Genomic DNA, 20,916 nt, shown 5'->3' with positions numbered 1-20,916 from the left:
CCCAAACAGCAGAGTGCATCCGCGTGAAAGCTCTTGAGATAGCGCGCGACTCTGGGCGCGACGAGTCTAAGTGTGAGCACTTTGTAGCCTTCTGGCGTATAACTACATAAGATTAGTGTCCAAATAAAAAGAAATGTCACCACAGTGCAGCTGGTTGTGTCGCGTATTCACTAAGGTAAGGGTGCAATGCGATACTTTGCGATATTTAAAGATTTCTTTTTCAGAGGTTCAAAGTTTGGGGGGTAGACATATATTCCGGTCTGACCTATACTCCGGTTTTACGGTACCCTCAACTCGCTCAAACAATTGCTTTTTTGAGTCAGCAGCATGTTTTCCAGATTCCTATTCTGCCAGATTGCAATGTGAGAATGATGCCAAGAGTGTGTTTGTCACCACTAGGTTCATATTCTTTTCCCTTCTGCATAACTGATGCAGAAACTGTGAGTTCACTTGTAACACATAACCAAAGCCACACTAAGTGTGCATCACCTCCAATGAAACTGACAATAAAAGGGTTAAACGTCACATGCTACTGACATTTACCGAAGAGAGAATAAACAACTTTCGAATATATTTTAGAGAAAAGCCAAGGCAAAATAAGACAGTGCACTGAGTAGCATTTAACAGACCGATTAAACTCAAGCCATACTGACCGACTTACCAACTAAATGTACATCTCCGTAATTTACAAGGACGTTATCAAAACAAACGCCATAGGAAATTTCCACCTACATGCCACTCCACAGAAGTAACTTGCTACATAATTTTTCAGCAATTTGTCCGGTCCTTAAAGGGACACTAAAGAAGAACAATGACTTGGTTTAGCTTGACGAATTGCTCTCTGAAAACTCTAATGCCACACGCTTCACTATCATAAGTTCATTATTAGCAGAAAAAATCAAGGTTAAGTTTCTGTTTAAAATTTAGAGTCAATATCTCTGCGTGTGATGTCAGAAATTTCAAAATGTATTTTTGGTATTTTTGTGGCATTGGCTCGATCAAATTCTCTGAAATTTTGTATGCTAAGTTTGAGGCAGCCACAGATAATAATGTACTTCATTTTATTCGAATAAAAGCTATGTAAAACTCAGTACACACCTTCAAAATTTCTTACGTCACGGTGTTTGTAGCGGACATTTCAAGGTGACATTGCCACCTGCATTTTTTTTAGCCTATTTTCTCCTTAACTAATGTCGTAGTAAGAGTGGCGTTATCGTGATTGTCAAATTGTACTTTACTGATACGCGCAAAATCGTTTTGCTCCTTAGTGTTCCTTTGAAGGGACCCCGCAACGTTTGTCCAGGTAGTTATGGAATAGCTTCTTTGAAGGAGCTCATTGCCTCATGAATCGACCGTCGGAAAAATTTTTTGAATCTGTCCAGTACGAGAGGAAAGATTTGTTTCTCGCTGTAATTGCTTTCTCTCTTCTCTCGTCCCAATGAAAGCATTCGAAGCTAAGCAGAGACGGATAAAAAGGGGGAAGACAGTATATCACGTGCACCTCGTGACCTTGAGCACCTTTTCTTTCTTTGTTTCTCTTCGAACGCACAGCTTTTCAACGCGATCACGCATGGCTCCAGTGACTCCTGAGCATGCCATGCTCAAATCAGTCAATGGCAGATTACTTAGACTATGATGCAAATATTTTTAGTATATATAACACTCTTTCGTTGAGAAAAAGTGATTTTTAGCTGAATTTGAGAATTTATGGTGAATTCGAGGTCGAGTGCTGCCCTTTCATCGTCCAGGCTCACGAGTTCTCAGGAACCTCGACCACCTATCAGCAGCATTTTCTGGCCATGCTGAAAGTGTCGCAATGCCCCTGTAACTTTGAGATCAAAAAGAAAAATAATGTAATTTATATTACAACAAACTACCCTTTTTGTTACATTATCGAGAAAAAAAAAAAAAAAAAACGCTTCAGGGGAGAGAAAAAACAAACAGGGAGGGGGGGAGATTGAAAAGCCATAATAGATGAAAAAGCCATATGGGTGGCAACACTTCCTTGCAATTCCTGCACCAGATACACTCAACAGCACCGACTTGGGCCTAGTTAATGATTTCACAAAAAAAAAAAAAAAAAATGGCAGCACTGCACTTAAAAGCCGAAACCTTCTACAGCCTCCAAGCTCAAATACAGAAAAAATGCATAAATATGAGTGTTGTTACGCCAATCTGATCGCAATAGAGTTCTGGCTCGAAATTATAAAGCCCTGACATTCATTTTCCTCCTGTAATATTCATGATATTACTGCGATATTAGAAACACACAAAAAAATGAAGGGGCACTTTATGGGCTGCACTTGGCATTTCTGTTTAGAGACCCTTTTTGTGTATATAAATTTTGAATAGGTGCTTTATTTGGACAACTTGATTTAACCAAATCAGAATATAGCTTATATCAGCAGCATTAATCGCTATCAGTCATACCTTTCGAAAAAAGAGTGCCAGAGAACCAGAACGAAGTGGCTTGTTTTCTTTGGGGATTTCAGGTACCGATGTCACCACTACGATGTTTGGCCTGGTGCCATCTGATGCTGCAGCAGTCTTGCTATCTACAGTAACATACCTGGTGGTAGAGCCAGCTTGAACAGCTGGAAGGAAAAGCAAGACAGAACACAGATAAAGTACAGAAGCTCCAGGCTTAGAACTCGGTCAGATCTCAAAAGAAGGTTTTTATGTATTACTACAGGAATGAATTACATTTTAATAGCTAATTAACTATACTTGGGGACAACACCTGACTCAAAGCGACCAGGAAGAACAGAAAAATCGGCTAGCACTTGCCCACACTGTTATTGGTGCCCAAGCCCGACGTTCGAAGGTAAGACTTTTATACCCTTAAGGAAAAGTAAAACCTATGCCACTATCATCTACATAATGCGATACAACACAGTATGCATGGAATGCTTCCAGTTTTCACACTTATCTTGCTCAACCCTCACAATGAAAATCTCATTTCCAGAGAGGATTTACTAAAAGACCATCTACAGATGATGTACAGAGACTCATATGTGTGACTATGCCATTTGTGTAGTAAAAAAGGGAAGAAAAATGTCAGGGATGCCTTTGTGTGGGCTGCCATCCCTTTTAAATGAATTATGAGGAATTTTGTTCCTTCCAAGTGTTACCGAATTGCTATGTTTTCTATCCTAATGCATGCTAAATCTAATCAGCTACTTTTGCAAAATCTACTCTCAATTAAACTGCAGGAAACACTGCTTATGCACAAGTGTATGAAGGATTCGATAGTTAATAGGTGGGCTGCTCTAAATACACCTGCCTCTAAATAGAGGCAGGTGTATGCTGATGCAAGGCAAACTTGTTGGCACTTGAAAAAGTACATAAATTGTGGTAGTGTCTATGTCTAAGTAATCGCCTTCAATATTACGCAGCGCACCGCAAGTCAAATTTTTATGGAGCTGTTACACCTAAAGCTCTATCTCTTGATTCATATTTGTCATCATTTGTTACTCAGGGCAAAAATAAATTGTGTACATAAGTGGGTACAAAAGGGCTGATGTAAATGAAAGCTCATGCTGCATTTTAATGTTTTCATGTTGCATGCTGCACCATGATGAGTGCAAGTATCTTTAGTGAATAGAAACATCCCAATGTATGCAAGGAAACTGGTAGGACATGATATTCACCCTTGACCTGATGCAATCAGAGCATCACTTGCATTCTTGGCTACATTCCTGACATATTTTATGGTTTGTACGATACCAAAGTTGATCTCAGACAGCCAGGTTAAGCAAACATGCTATTTATGTGCATTCTATTGCTTGTCAAGTGTCAACCCTTCAAGTAACCTTGCAAGTTGACATTTTTCAAGATTGTAGTTGGAGCCTTCACGTACACTGAACATACCTCACATCAAGCAAATTGTGAGAGTGCCTTGATAAAACTTTGCTCAGTTCATTGCAAGCTAACTGGTACAGTTCAAAAGTTGTTGATGGTACTGCAAACACAACTTGCAAAATTTGTTCAATCATCAAAAGTTGTTTGCACTATGCGATAGTTTGCCTAAGCAGGCTGTTATGAATAAGGGCACGTGCCTGTTGATGCAAGACAAAATGACTGTCTGTAATGTACAACCGGCATTTCATTTTGAAATAAATTTTCAGGCAAGTCACGTAAATTCAAATCGTACATATGTACAGAGGTGGTCATAAGTTCCCAAGCCGCTATGCTATGTAACTGCAGCATGACCTGGGAATTTCTGTCCGCCCTTGTATGCAGGGCAGCCTGGACGAGAACCGGCGCATTCAGCATGGTATGGCCAATGGCGTATGCAGGGCAGCCTTAAATTTTGTGCATGAATGGTTGGTAGCATTTATAAACTACTGCTAAAAGCCCGAAATCATTTAATATATGATGATAATTATTATGATTGCAAAGACAGGTTACACTGAAAGCACCCATGATGTAAGGACACTATTTCACCTGAAATGTATGCTCAAGAGACCCGAGGTGAAGGAATGTTGACTAAGACACGAAAACAGTCAGAGACGAGGAAAGCTTATCGAATTCTTCAAATGGCAGAAGCAGTCTTTCCTGCAACTTAGACCTTTTTTTACACACCATTTTTGTGAGTTATTCATCAAATTTCTTTCTGTAAAAGCCAATATGAAAGTAGAAAAGCGCTTTATTACAAAAAAAAGGGGGGGGGGGGAAGGGGCATATGTCGCACTGTCCACTTAGACCCCCTTCATAAAATGTACAGCAGTTCACTTGAAATGGTTTAATTTTCTTGTGAAATGGCACGAGGCAATATTCACATAGTTGAACATTAACACACAATGTGCGTGTACTACACGTGCGCTCCTTTTTTGCTAGTTGAGCACTAGCAGCCTTGCCATTGCGTGCCAGTCAAGTTTAGGTGGAGAGTCTATCTGGAGAACTGATGCTTATCTGGAAAAGCAGCTATTGTGTCACCACTATTGTTAAGAGTTTCCTGGCAACCTCCAAAATAGCTCAAATGCTTCCTCAACAATCAAGATCCTCTTTTTATCACTAAGAAAAACAAAACTGGGGCAGCTACGCATTAGTGGTGCGAAGACAGAAGTAGAGCTGGTCACATTGCCGACCTGATTACTACGTATACACTGTATACACATTGCCCTGCTCCCTACCTTCACTTTCTTGTTCAACACCTTGCTTTACTATACAACTATAGAAGTCTGTGCTATGTTTTACTCTTTCACCTCCTCCTCATTAACGTTTCCCTCTCCTACCCCATGCTATGCTATACAGTAGACTCTCAGTAAACGGAAATCTGTTAAACGGAAGTGCTGCTTAAATGAACAACTGCCTCCAGCACGATCGGTTTTATACTTGGATTCTCAACCCTTGTTCCTCTCTCAGTAAATGGAACTCCTGTTAATTAGAACACATTTTCCTGGTCCCTTCTGGTTCCGTTCAACGAGAGTATACTGTTATATACATGACTATGCTTGCCCTCTCATTTCTATACATTTTTCCTATCAATTTCTATTAGAATTCCCTATCTTTTTATCTTTTCTTTCTTTCCCTCTATCTCTTTGTATTTCTTATCTTTCCCAGCTCTCGTCCTCCCGCCTCGTATCTTCTTTTTCTCTTCCCTCTCCATTTCTATCTTTTTCCCTCTTTCTCTGTAGTCATTCGGTGTGGTAAAGGGGCCCTGAAACAAGTTTTTGAGTAACCATGGAATTAATTAACCGGAAAAGCGTATTGCCTCAAAAAAATGAATGCCGCAAAAATTTTATGAATTTGTCCAGTACGAGTGGAGTTACTAAGATTTGTCACATGCTGCAATTGCATTCTCTCTTCTCTTGTCCCGACGAAAGCACTGGAAACTAAGCAGAGAGGGATGGGAGGAGACAAACAAAAAACGCCACGCGTGCCTTCTGATCTTCAGCACTTTTTCCTTTTTTTTTCTTCGAATGCGCGAGTTTTTCAGTGAGATCTCGCGTGCACGCGTGAACAAGTAGCGGCCTCCCCAACGATCTTTATAACAACCGAACACACCATGTTCAGTATCAGCCAATGGCTGATAGATGAGCTCAATACGACTGATTTTTGGGCTTATTCTGTGATTTGTCGAGAGAAGAGAAAGGAAATTTCAGCTGACTGATAATTTATTGCGAATTCCATGCCGTGTGCTGCGCTATAATATTTGGCTAGCGTGTTGTCGGGAGCCTCTACTACCGATCGGCAACGTTTTCTGACCATGCTCAAAAGGTGTTACAGGGCCCCTTTAAGCTAGTGCACTAAAGGAACACATTCCGATGTGCTCTAGTGCAACACTTTCGGAGCTTACCTTAATAGCCATTTCCACCGACTGCTTTCGGGGGCACGAAATAGTTACATGGTAAATGCTATGCTGCTTCCTACGGCAGGAACAGGTGAAAAAGAGAACGCACTTTATCAAAGAAGAGAGTCAGAAACACGTCATTTTCCGGAAGTCGTCGCAGGAGCGAGCTTCGTGCAGGCCCTTGTGCGGTGTCTCATGGTTGGAGTGTGTAGAGTGCGCTCCGTAATCATGCATAGAAAGCCTCTTTTCGACAGTCAAGTTTACAAGAGCACACTTCACTGGCTAGAGTGCGCTCGAGCTCCGCAACTTAACATGTGCATTTTTTTGCATATCAAAGTTACTGCATCCCACATAGAGAAATCGGCATGCACATTCAGTGAGCAAAGCAGAAGGAGAGGGCGAAGACAAGAAAGAAAACATAGAAAACTCATGCCAGTTCATGATGCTGACAGTTTTGTAGTGTCGCCACACAGCGCAACAGAAAGCTGGACAGCTCCACTGTAAAACAATGCGATCAGCATGGGCCAAACAGCACATAAGCCATTGCGATGCATGCTAAGCCTGATATTGAGCAAGTGAATCACACTGCTTTTGCTTTTCTATTCATCCTTAAACATCAGTAAAAACAGCTGACAGTTTTTGCTAAGTGGTTACTGTGGTGCCGGCATGATTTATTCACCCAGCAACTTTGTGTTTTGGTTTAAATTAAGCTATAAAAACATACAAAAACTGAAATTCAGATCCAAATAAAAGAAAAAAAGCCCCTTGACTTGTTGCATGATTCCACTTGGCAGAATCACTATGAAACTGCATAAATAATGTTGTAGCAGGCTCAATAGATGAAATTAGTGGCTTAGATGTGGTAACGAGAGCTCTCTTAAAAAGCAACACCACTGAAAACAAGGACTAAAAAGTGAGAGGCATATGCCCCTCCGTCCAACAAATAATTAAATAAGAATAGACTTGCGAAAGTAGCCGATTAGATATGGCTAGCGTTAGAACAAAAAACGTAGCAAGTCGGTAGCTACGATCAACTACGCAAGTTTACGGACCACGTGAGCACATGCTAAACTGCCTGTCTACGCTATTTAATGATGTGCAATTTACTACTGACTGCAGTACTGGGCCGGAAGTGGGTCTTCTCGTCATTCACAAAACGAGACCCTCGCTAATGGGAGTCTAATTTTGTCAGACGAGGGACTGTTGGTCAGCTGCCAGTTAGTAATAAGATCATGTGCTATATGTTGCTAACAGGCAAAAAAGTGTTCCATACTCGCCGCAATAGCTACTTGCAGCGCTGCCTGACACTCCCGAGTTTAAGTGCTTGTACTATATACCTACAGAGAGGACGGAAGGATGACCAACGCTGCTCATTTGGTAGAGCACCGGATACGTTATTCGAAAGTCACAAATTCGATCCCTGCTGGCAGCAAGTAATCTTTTCATTCATTTTTTTTTCTTTACATTTACATTACAATTGCTACTAATAATATCATCTATACTTGCCTTGGCATCACTGTCTGTTAGTTCTCACTAATGTTATGTCTAACAAAGAAAACAACCCCTTAAATTTAGACTTCTTTCCTTCATAGCAATGCATTAGACAGTTATACAATGCAACAATTTTATCTGCCTGTATACTCAAATTAACAAACCCTTAATAATTAACTAGAGGAGAGATGCAATTAAAGAAAAAGTTCCTTTAATCTGTAGTCTAGGGCGATAATATTTTTTACTGTGTGTATGTACACACTGTACATATGAATGCTTTTACGCTGATTTCAATTATGTAATTAGTTTTTAGTAGCTCGGCAAAAATTTTGTTTTGGGCCAGGACAATGTGTAAAATATAATTCATTATAGATAAACTTCTTATGCCATTAAACATTTGTGGTCCTGAGCCATTAATGGCTCATATTACTCCACATTAAATATAAATTCAAATAGTTATCAAAAAAGTGGTATAAAACATCTTATAGTACAAGAAAAATTGTAATGTGAAAATTCTTAGAATCCTCAGTGCATACTAGTTTGATTGCTTTAGATTCATCATAATTATACTAGCAATATCAAGTTTTCAAAAAGATACTTGCACCTTTGACATGTTAAGGAATATGCGAGCAGAATTATATCCTACTCTGGCTATCAAAAGTGCTAAAAACATGTCTGAACTCAAGTAGCAGCCCAAAAATAGACCTTCAGAAAAACACATTTTAAAGGTATAAGTCAAAGCTCATCTAAGCGGCAAATATATGTTCTTAAATATGATTTATTCCATTATGAGAGCCTGAAAATCGTTATTTTGAGCAAGTCGCTTTAGTCAATTCCTCTTGCGAAATGCAATGACAAGCGGACAGCTGACAATATCCAAGAGACTCTAGACAATAAACTCTCTTTAATTTTTAGTAGTCGCCTTGAGCTTTTTAAGAGCCATTTTAACCTACTTTGAGTTTAATTATAATCTTCAGTTTTTTTTTTGGTCATGAAGGTAGTGAAACTGAACTTGTGAAAGCAAATAAAAATGAATATGTAACTTTGGGAAAAACTTACATTTTTCGACTCGTATGTCTGCTGAAAATAGGCCCCACAACACTAATTAACCCTTCATTTTTTACTCGCATGTGATGTAGATTGAGGTATGGACAGATTAGTGCAGTGAGAACAGCAGCGTTAAGGGCACACAGTCGTTATTCAGTCCAGAAAGCTCAAAATACAAGAAAATCTTATCTCTAACTCAATTCTTATCTTTGAGTTAAAGCTTATCTTTAACTCAATATTCGTGTGGTCACATGATCGTATGTCAACAATTAAATGAGCAGAAACCTTCATTACATAGGCGGAGAGCTTTGAGTATTTTTCAAAAAACTCAGCTCAGGTTTTCATCCATTGCCAATTGGACATTCTACTTTGCAGCTTTTTTTTGCAGGAGACTGTTTATGCCCGCTCCTTTTCCTTTGAGTATCTTATAATTAGGATCCTGGGGAAGTGACAAGTAAGCAGTCTGGTGCCGTGGTCACATTACAAACAAAGCCACAGAGTGACGAAAATTGCGGCATTTTCACAACTCGTGTGCAAAATAAGTACAGGATGTATGTGTACACATCAAGAAAACGAAACCTTTGCTTAAGTAACAGACATTTGTTTATTATCTTCTTAATACTTTCAATAAGATTTTCTCTCTCTCTCTCGCTACACAAACACGCACACGCACACACAGTCGAACCCCTTGGTAAGAGACACGATGCAAGACACTAGAGTGCCTGCATTGAAATACGTGTTCATAAGAAAATGGATGTGTAGTAGCCTGCCTATAAGAGAGTAGAAGGGTGCACGGGCTTGCGTAGCCCGAAAGCCCGAGGCCGGTTCGCAGGCCAGGTTTGATCAGGTCGCCTCCTCTTATCGGGCCCGGGCTCGGGCTTCATTATATTTTGTCAGGCGGACCATGTCAGATGCAAAGGTCGAATCAAGCCAGAAATAAAGACGTGCCGGAACTGCTTTCCACTGCATAGGACCTTCTTCGCGACTGCCCCCGCCCCATTTCTCGGTTCTGCTTTTCTTTAGCCATTTTAAACACAACGTGAGAGGGTGAAGGCACACAAGATAAGCTTTGCGATTGTCTATATACGGATGATTATCCTCTTATACATCTGCGTTACAAAATTTAAGAAAAAAAAAAGATCTCAATATTTCAAACTTGCCATGCTTCTGAAAAATATATATTGCAGGGGAGCAACAGCCGAAATACAATTTGGAGCAATTTTTGGAGCAGCAAAATGTTACTTTTGGAGCACTAAATTTCAAATTTGGAGCAGGTTAAGGAAAAAAAAACATGCACTTCATGAAACACCCAATTTGGAGCAGTAAACAAAATATGGCGTACATTTAGAAAAAAAAAAAAAATGTTGAAACCATTCAACATCACCTAAATCGTGCAGTGTGAACATGAGCACTGCTACTTCAATAAAAGTAGGATTATGAACCACCCCGCTGAACAAACAATAATAAAGTCCATATTAGCATTTGCTGCACCTGTCAAATCATGACAGACACTGCTAACTTACATATAAATCTGCCAAGCTCGCAACTTTGAAATTTGTGAGATTCGTAAAACCGAGGAGTAAGGGTGGCGAAAAAAAAACTGGCACACAATTTTGTTTGTTTTTTAGGTTAAAAAATGTCATACACTGCTTTAAATGATTGCCAGTAGCTTATTTAGACATCAGTGATTATACTGGTATTCTGAATTGTGCGGCGTATAAATTCATGAGTAACTGAGCAAAATGTGCAGTGTCCCACTAGCGCTAACATTCCCTTCTGAATTTCAATATGCTTTTCCGCAGAGCACTGGTGCCCTACAGCGAAGGTGGCTCAAGCAGCATTAGAACCAAAGCCAAAAAATTTTCAACACTTCCACCAACCCTCCCCCCACCCCCTTTTTTTACCTTAAGGGCGGGAGGGTTAGGTGCCGCTTCGGCTCCCTTGCAAGGCGCGTTCGAACAGATAAAGTAACAACGGCATGCGCCCGTTGGCCCGGCAACGGTATCGGATATCTATCGCCAGGACCATGGCAGGGATGACGCAATTCAAGACAAAAATGTTTCATGTGCCACTGCTAACCAAACAACGTGGTTGCTGGCAACGCCGGCATTCGCAGCACGTCGAGCTAGTTTGTGCGAGAAAAACGTGGTGTACGCTTCCAGTTTAGTTCTTAACAAGCCATAGCTGCGTTTTCAGGCTAGAAAATTTACATTTTCCGCGAAGCGTCGATAGCTACAGCAGCAAATTTTTGTCCAAGTTCCGTCGTCCCGTCCACAGGTATCCGCTGCAGTCTGCAGACCAATGAGCGCGCAGCGTTGTTACTTTATCTGTTCGATCGCGTTTCCAGAGCATAGGGCGAGTGCCTTGAATATTTTAAGTGTATTCTAGGCACTATAGCCCGGGTCTGCACGCTCCGACTGATGACACAAGCTGCACGTGTAGCTGCAAATGCAGGGCGACAGAGCCTGCATTTCTCACCAAATTAGCACATTCTAAAGAAAATTTTGAATGTGGCTGGGCATTTTGGCGCAGCATGGTAAAATTTTAGCGAATTTCATGGGTTTGGCGCAGCTCGGTGCAACAATTGAGAATAGTATCAAATTGGCACGATTTGCGCAGGTGTTGCACCCATGACAATGGCAAGTGCGAGCAGTAAAGGAATCTTCAGTTGAGTGGCATATGTGATGCAGGAGAGTTGCACTTCACTGAAACCCGAATAACTGGACAGCTTATTTTTACCCGCCAACTAACTTGTAATCGTTGCATATAGTGACCGTCATGTGCCGTATGCTTATGTTTCACTTTGACATGTTAAATAAAATGCCATATAATTAAAAAACAACATCTTGTTTCCGCCGCAAACCTTCATAATGTCAGGTCAGACCAGGCCGGGCGGGCTTGCAGCCCTCTGGCGTCGGTTTTGGACAGGCCTTCGGCGCACTCTGTGGGCCCGAGCCGGGCTCGGGCCATAGATTTGGCCCGTGCACAGCTCTATATGAGACACCTTATATAAAATACAAGAATTGCTTCTCGGAGCATCTTTCTTATAAAATGGTTTAACTGTGTGTGCCCGCGTGTGTGTATATGCATATGTGTCTATTTAACACACATACAGAGAAAGTGAGAAAATTGTGAAAGAACAAGTTGGGCACCCCTTCTATGAGAATATGAAAACTCTCCGCCTATGCTCTTTTATAGCAGGAGCTTGCACTCCATTGTCATTTGTCTCGTTAATGTGCTATTGCCATTGTAATAAACAAAGTGCTTTGTTTACATAGAAAGGCTGTTAGAAATATGCGACCCTGGCTTGTCAGAATTTAAACAGACGCTACTGTTTCAAAGTGAAGCTTTTTCGGCTGTTCCTTACGAAAATACTCCGTGCCACTCCCTCCTGCCATTCTGAGAAGGACTTTTGTGGGATGGCAAAGGTGGACAGGCACGGTTGCCCCTGGTTTTCCCGGAGAGTGCAAAGTGGTTTCGCGGGTTGTGCAGTGAGCCACCTGAAGAACTACAAGGGTGCAACGGCATCAATTAAACAAAGAAGATCACTTGCACTGCTTAAAGAACAATGAAGAGTGTTAAGCATGTGCACGACAAGGCAGCTCGCAAAGTTACAGAATTACAGAAGCAAGAGGAGGAGAGAGAAAGAGAAACCTTCCACATGGACACCCAAACCACACAAGAAATAAAGCCCGAGGCAAAATGACAGCCAGCACCACTTTCATGCTTTGTACTAATTGTAGTGATCTTTTCTTATTGGGATTTGATCAATTTGCTGTTCAATAAAAAAAGCACTGAAAAGAAAAACAAAACAATAGTAATCTCAGTCTCGCTGCCAGACCACAATAACTTATAACATTCGTTATTCAATCAGAGACCTGTGCACTTCTTTATCATTTTCAGCCGCAAATAGGTCTGGGGAGTGCGCTACACGTTATTGCGGCTGGAAGCGACGCAGTGACTTGACTGCATGGCTAAAATACTAAATCATTAAACACTGGTGCTTAGACCTATGCCAAACTATCCCCAGCCAGTAGTCTATGCAAATCACAAATAAAATATAAATGCTTCAAAAGTGCTGGAGTGCCCCTTTGATAGGCATGGGGTCGGTGCATGCATGCAAACATGAACAGATCACACTCAATTACCATGAGGACTAGCAGTCACGAAGCTTGTGCAATGAAACGAACGAATAGGAGTGATAGAATGCATAATCTCATTGGCCAAGCTTTAACTAGATAACAAGCCCTCATACTAACATTACGTCCATTGAGAGAGCACACAAAATGATCAGCCTACTCGGCTCACTTCAGTTTTTGCACCTATGTCTGTATCTGCATTTTAATAATCACAGCTACCGATTTGTGAGCTGCAGCAATTAGTAGAAGGGAAAGTGCTCACTCCATCTACATAAAGCTCCCAAAAAACTTAAGACAGCAACAAAGGTAGCAACATTCTTCAACCACTGCCAGAAGTGATGCGAGCAGGCAAGCAATGCATTTTGCATGTCCCAGCGAGCAAAGCAGAGTAGTGGTAGCTCCAGAAAGACGGGCACAGAAGCACCTGCATCTTTTTTTTTTTAAACACGGTAGTCTTTTTTGGGGACCTTTGCCGCAAAAATTTTGGTCTGTCTGTCTGTACATTTGTCTGTTTGTCCACTCTTAACAGCACCAGGTACTTGAAATGGCCGACCCCACCAATGTTGCTCAAGATTTAGCGCTCATACTTGTGCGATTGTCAATTAAAAAGCAATTATTGCGTGTGTCTGGGGCACCATAACAACACGTATATATTCATGGGCGTCTTTTACTAGAAAAGGCATACATAAGTAATATTAAGGACCGTAGCGCTTATCAGGCTGCGCTGACCATGCAACGCTTGCAGGAAAAGGTGAGTGTTTCCAATGCTTTGGTAAGACGAGATGGTGGCGGCACCTACCAGTTGCTTTGTGTTTTACACCTTATCACCTCCGAGACGGGCGCGCACACCTGTTTCAGAGCCACGCGCTTCGTTTTCCAAGAAACCTGCCAGATGGCGCTCATGTCTCACGCGTGACGTGACTTGATGCACTTGTTCGCCTCCACTGCATGCTCGAGGCACTTTAACGCAGCGTCTTTAGAATACCATTCACCAATTTTCTTGTGCAGAACATCAAATAAATGTTTTGTTCACTTTCTCCACACGCAAGACTATCGTCTTTCGAGGACATTGCAGATTAACATGAAGATACGGGGCCCATTTTTTAAAACAAGATATCATAGCCACAACTGCATTTTTTCTGCTACTATGATTGCATTCCTGTTGCTCTTTAACACGTAAAAATGGAATGATGCCTCACACTTGGGCTTTATAAGAACATCACAGGTACAGTTTTCTTGTTAGCGGCCTTCAAACAGCACCTAAGCAGACACCGCAAATTTTGGTTTTCGCTATGATGTAGGTCCAGGCATGCCGCCTATGAGATGTTTTGGTACACCCTTTTTGATATAGTATTGCTATTTTTGCGAGCTTGCTGTTATGTAAACTCACCTTTCAAATATAAAATTTTGTGAGGCTCCTCTGAACTGATGCCATCTAACACTAGGCCATGTGCTAGGTCAAGATTGTGCTGCTCTTGGGTCGCTAGGCAAAGGATAAAAACATAAAAATAATAGCCCAGCAACATGACATCTACACAAGAGTACAGCCTTATTACAGTCGTGTGATGATAAAGCAGTACCCCAGAAAACTCTTTGAGGATCAGAATTCAGCTCTGTGACACACAAATGCTGCCACTGAAGTCCATTACCAATTAGCAACCACTGGTAACAATGTAAATTAAAATAGTCTATGTGAAATTACTTTCACTAGAAAAGTTACACAGAGTGCTCATTTAAAAAAAAATTGGCTCTATGCTCTGTATGTCTAGGTTCTAAATGTTGTCCCCAGGTATAGAGTAGCTATCTGGTGACTACAGTAAAATAAATATAACCTTCATGTTCATGCCTAATTAAAAACTACGCTAGTACAATGTTTTCTTCTGTGACTTTTCAGAAAACCACAAAGAATACATCACCACAAGTGTGTTCAATAAACCTGGAAAGCACAATGTATTGTTAATGATACCAATGGTATTACTAAATAAAAATTGTGATTGAAATGCTCATACTTACTTGTTTACATACATGCATGTTAAAGCATGCTTTATTAGCACACAATTCAACAAACATATTACTTATCAATTGCCATAAGATTTAGTTACCAAATTCACGTCTTTTTAACATAACCCCAAGGCCAGAAAAAAAAAACATCAATATGCCAACAAAATTATTAGTAGCAGCAAAAAATGTCAGCTCAAAAGCAAGCAAACCAACATGCAGAGGGAAAAAAGCTTTTCATTGCGACAATTGTCCCAGGCTGCTTAACCTTGAAATTTGGGAGATTCGTCAAGCAGTAACATGAGGGGGTGTCAAAAAAAAAAAAAAAAAAAAAAACCTTGCATGCAATTTCGTTTGTTTCTTAGGGCTGCAGAATAAATGAGGAACAAAGCAAGGATTTCATTCATGTATACAATAGAGAGTTCACTGAACACAGATAGTATGGCTTTTCAGATATATGTTTCTCTTTCTCCTTTCCCCACAATCTGAACCTTCCAAGAAGCCATCATGAAACCACAATATGGCTTCCTGCACATGCATTTCAGTTAACTGATCGAGACTACAGCAAGCACCTGATTCCACACTGCTGTCCGACTTAGGCAGATTTCTATAGTTGAAAAGTTTATTCAAATTGGCAGCAAGCTTTACAATTGAAAATCGGGAGGTTCGCATGAGCCAAGCAGACGCTGAGTGGGGCTTGTCACAGCAGATAGTTTTCTTTCCAAACAAGTAGATGCCACTTGTGACCTGTGCTTTTAAGGCATCAGGGTTGAAGCATGTGCTGTTGCACTTTTGCAAATGGTCAATTTTAGGCTGAAACTACCAAGTTTTTGGTCAACCTGTGCAGCAAGTACGTTTCCCTTATCTGACCAAAATATCTGAGACTTAAGTGGAAAACATTAAGGGGCATTTTTCCCTCAATACCGAATACCTCAATCACGAAATAACACACAAAGATAAAAAACCCAGAGCTTCAATATAAAACCATGAGTGATTCTTGAGAATTCTTTTATATGTGAGCACACACTACTTGTGGTAGCAATGCGATATGTTTGAACAGTTCCCATTTGCATCACCTTAGAATTTCAGTGGACAGAAAAGTTTGCTATGTCGTTTACTATATCATTTGACCAGTCTTTTTGGCTAAGTTAATTTCTTGTCAGCTTTCCTCAACATTACACACGTTTCAAAAGTGTTAAAAAGCTTAATATTCCTCCTCCAAATTTATTTTAAGTCACTAGACAGCAAAACCTAGAGATGCAGATAAAAGCTGAATTAATTTATTCATTTGCTATAAAATTATCATGTCAGTCAGCATGTTAAGCTCAATTATTTCGAGCAATCACAAAATGATGAACATAGCATAGGCTTCGAAGACAAATTATTGTACGTTGTTTAGACAAGCAGGGTTTGAAATGAGTGCTTAGTACATGAAATTATGCACAGGACTCGAGCCACTCAAACTAACACAGTGACATGTTGATGCCAAATCAACTTAAAATCTTATTAGTTTTCTAGCTAGTGGCTAACATCATGAACGAAATCAAGAATTAATGCTTCAAAAAATGGAAGGTTTTCATAAAAAGGTACAAATACAAGAAAGTAAACATTTCAGTCCACACTAAGCTAGGAACCAATCAGAAAAAAAAAAAAAAGGATGAACAAGCAAACAGCAAAAACATCTAATGCCAAAATTTTCAGGCTGTGCTTCAACATCTAGCACAGCAAGCCCAAAAATAAAATGTGTGACAACAACTGTCTAATACAAATGTGCTAGCAAAGAGTGCATCGAAACACAACAGGAAACAATAGCAGGGGTGCAAAGACTGGCATACGGTTTTGTTTGTTGTTTCTTAGGGCAGCAGAAATGTCATACACAGCTACAAATGATTGCCAGTAAGCTTTTCACCTAGAGCAATCATAGCAGTATTCACAATTATGCAGCGTAGACACGCATGAATAACTCGGGAACAAAATGTGCTCTGTCCCTCTACTTATAGTACGAACAGCCCCCCCTTCTAAATTCTCAATACGCTTCTTCGCAAGGCGCAGGTGCATAGAGGCAAAGGTGGCTTAATGATGCTTCTCGCCAAGACAAGCACTCTTCATCCTCCTCCTCTTTTCATCCTGCTTGTCACGTTAGCGTAGCCACCCCCCCCCCCCCCCCGCAGACGACGAAGCCCACAGGGAGATTAACGGCTACGTGAACGCGAATCGCGCCGGTAACAGCGCTTTAGGCGCGTGACGCGAGCTAGTTGAGCTTGCCAAGAACAGTAGCCATGATTTAGGAGATGAGCTATTGAGTACATCAGGCCCCTGAGGCGATCGACGATGACGAAGCAACTGGTGTAACGTGCCAGAAACTCGACGCAGGCCACGCTTGCTACGCGGCGTCCAGAGCCAAACTATGGCGCTTTCATCGTAAGACACATATTTGTGCCTTGAGTCGTAGGTGATCTTGGAATGGTCCTGGAATGCCATTGTGCTAAGCTGAGCTACACACCGTGCTTTCTCTGCACCACAGAGAGTCTGTGCGACAGAAAGTTCCGCATGAGTATGAAAAGGCAGAATGGTGTTAAGGAAGCTGCGGGGTGGTCGAACGTAAAGGAGGCAGAAGGGGTTGTAGCCAGTAGCTTCATGCCACACCGTGTCGTAGGCGTACGTAATAAAAGGCATGTCATCCCAATTCTTGTGCCTTAAATTGCTGTACATAGAAATTAATTAGTGAATGTTCTGTTCGTGCGCTCGACGAGACAGTTTGCTGCGGGTGGTGAATACAAAGTCGGGCGACGTAGCCGCGGACGCCACATAGAAAGCAGACGCTCACGAGACATGCTGAAATTGGCAGCGGAAGGGTAAATGGCGCAGCCGTCCACGGTTGACAAACTGGAGGTGGGCCATGCACAAAGCCCTCATGGACTTGGTAACCAGATGGGCATTCATTGCAGGGACACGGCGCAAAGTTCTAGACATCAACAGAAGCAGCATTGATGGACGTCACACCCGGATTGCATGGAGGATGAGGCTCCCGAACCCAAGGAGACGGAACAGACGCTGCTTCACGTCGGTGGGCTCTTCGTGCCCCACTTGATTGATAACCGACGCGAGATCAGACTGGGCTGGAGCGACGTCAACGCTAGCGACCTTTGTTACACTGGCCAAGCGGTCGAAATTTGGTGTGATGCGCCGAGCTTTTAAAGCTTCAAACGTATGGCAGTGCATGTCACTCATGGACTACAGATTGTCCTTCGCGATGAGGAACTAGTAGACGTCCTCTGCGATTATTTTCAGAACGTGACTGACTTTGTCCGTTTTGCTCATCTGAGGGTCCAGAACCTTGTACAACTTAAGCACTTCCTCAATGTACATTGTGCAAGTTTTTCTCGGGAACTTGAGCGTGTTGCATTAGCATTTGCTCGGCACACTTCTTTTTGATCGTTAGATTTCCAAAGCACTTATTAATCTCGTTGACAAACTTCAGCCATGTTGTCGAAGTCTCCTTGTGGTTTTCATACCACGCAGACGTGGTTTCTTTAAGGAAGAGGCCGACATTGGTAAGCTGACCAGTGGCATTCTGACCATTGAAGCAACTTGCTCGTTGGCAGAAGCTCAGTCATGCGCCCATATTCTCACCGGCTTTTGCTGCGAAAGTTTGTGGCTCGATGTAAGGCTGCCATGGGTGACTAGAGGTGACCGGGGTCGGGAGAACGGAGGCAGGTGTCAGATGCTCGTTCTCAGTTTCGGAATCCATCTCTGGCGGCAGACCAGCAACACGGCTACTTTGGCAAAACTCCATGTATTGCGCCTTTACAGTCGGTGCATCGTCGTCCGTCGGGAGCGCCTTTATCTCGTGCCCCGACCTCTCAACAAAACTGTTACGATGAAACAGGTATATTTAGGGATGGGGCTGATGGAAAAGGGGCTGCATGGATGTTGCCCGACACCGATGATGCTCGGAAAACAAGCGCTCTTCATCCTCCTCTTCTTTTCATCCTCCTTGTGGCGTTAGTGCAGCAGAATGTACTCACATATCCTACGTATCTTGAAGTACATATTTTATACCGTGGTTTAAAGCCTAGATTAGATTGTTAAATGATGCCTAAACTGCAAGTGGCCAACGTGACTTCCATTTCTCACTGAAATTAGCACAATTGAGAAAATTTTGAGGCTGGTCGGACATTTCTACTCAGCATGGTGCTATTTCTGCAAATTTCATGGTTTTGGCTCAGCTTGGTGCAAAAATAGGGAATTGTATCAAATTGGCGTAATTGGCACAGCTGTTGCACCCCTACGATGGCCATCTTCCTTGCACATCTTTAATTTGCTCAACACATAAGTTGCCACAAGAAAAGTAACAAACTGAATTCGTAACTGCAAACATTTGTGCCAACTACAGAAAGCACAGTGTGGTGTGTCCAGTTTACCAAGAAATAAATACAGTACAACCTCCTTACAACGGATCTGCTTACAACAGGTTACTAAATACCAATTTGCGGTGTTATGCCGACCTCCTTATTCATTCCATTTATTGAGCTTCATTTGTGGTGGATACTGGTACAACGGACATTCGGATATCATTGACTCAAGTGTGAGGCCACCAAGGTGGTCACGACTCCTTTACAGTGAACTTTTGCATCGTTGACGTTTCAAATTCAATAACTTCTGACTTCAAGCATTGCTTGGCATACTTTTGGGACGAAAATACGGCCGTGGATATCGACGTACCGATTTAGGAACGAAGGCTGCATATCTCCGGTTCGTTAATGACTAGTGATGCCTAGCTATGGTGATGAAAAATCGACATGCAGCGTGCTTGATTTCACTTGTAGGCATTACTGGCCACTGCCACCACTATTCCAAGCGATCGGTGCATGGCAAGCATGGCTGGAGTCCGCTACGGATGCGCAAGATCTGCGGTTCTAAGGAGCCAGCGGCCGATATGATTTGTTGCTTGCGACAAAACATATTACGCCTCCTTCGCTTTCGCATATCTACTAGCGCAATGGTCTCGCCCGCCAAGTTCGAAGGGAGCTAGGCCTAACCACGACTTCAAGCAGAAAGCACGATTGTAATGTGCATGCACTCGTTTCCGAGTATGACATGCACGATTGTGAGTACAAAGATCTGTCCCGCGGTGGTTTTCATCACAAGGTCCGAAGCGCTGATAAGCAGAACCTTCTCACCAACGAGTCAACGCCATGACAATTGGTTCAAGATGCCTGCGTGCGATGTTTGTGTTTGCGACGAGTACGGCGTGCAATCGTAATCTGAAGACTGAACTTCCGCTTGCAGTTGCCTTAACGACCCGTGAACATCGAATGAGCCTAAAAATGTCACTAAGTAGTGCGATTTTAGACAGCCGCGACCTCTCGTCACACAAGAAGCAGACGACGCTATCCCGAAGGCCTATTCAGAACGAGCACATCAGACTAGCGAGGCAGGCGTACTGGAGTGATACGGCAGAAGCAGCCAATCGGAATGCCCCAAATGAATTTCAAACATCTGCTGTTTGAGCACGATATGCTCTTTACAAAATACTTTTAAGTTGCGCTAAGAATGGTGGTGGGCAGGTGTGCTATTGTGAAGCTAAAAATTATTGAAAAAGGGCATTTTTTTTGTGATATCCACGAGGACTTTCACCATTTCGGCAGGCACAAAACTGTTTACAGCACTTCTACGCAGTTTTCGGTGAAGATATTTTAGAATCAGACAGAAAAAAGGCTACAGACACTGAATAATGATTTCAAAAAATCAACTTTTTTATACCCCTTTGAGAATAAATTCGACATGACTCAGGATTCTCTCCGGTTATAAGAGACCCATTCAGTGTTTCCATAAAAGTCAGTTGTAACAGTACTGGGATTGACACACTCCTTTAACAACAGACCAAAATCGTCTTCAATACGGAGGTCTGTTGTAATGAAGTTATGCTATACATAGTCCCCT

General features: G+C 41.9%; 1 protein-coding gene across 6 annotated transcripts in view; it reads right to left on the bottom strand.

The window, feature by feature from the left end:
• The window catches only part of LOC119176189 (retinoblastoma-like protein 2), a 154,650-nt gene that overhangs the window by 49,212 nt on the left and 84,522 nt on the right, over positions 1-20,916 (bottom strand). For 2 of the 6 annotated variants that reach the window (XM_037427351.2, XM_037427353.2), the window contains 3 exons: positions 14,363-14,455; positions 12,201-12,341; positions 2,431-2,594 (listed from right to left, as the gene is read on the bottom strand). In XM_037427351.2, coding sequence (XP_037283248.2) covers positions 2,431-2,594; positions 12,201-12,341; positions 14,363-14,455 — 398 coding nt within the window. The remainder of the gene's footprint in view (positions 1-2,430; positions 2,595-12,200; positions 12,342-14,362; positions 14,456-20,916) is intronic. The other 4 variants (XM_037427352.2, XM_037427355.2, XM_037427354.2 and 1 more) reach the window with 2 other exon arrangements.

Source organism: Rhipicephalus microplus, chromosome X, assembly GCF_043290135.1.
Source record: "Rhipicephalus microplus isolate Deutch F79 chromosome X, USDA_Rmic, whole genome shotgun sequence".
Taxonomy (NCBI): Eukaryota; Metazoa; Arthropoda; class Arachnida; order Ixodida; family Ixodidae; genus Rhipicephalus; species Rhipicephalus microplus.
Note: the sequence above shows the minus strand (reverse complement) of the source record. Positions and strands in the feature narration are given on the sequence as shown.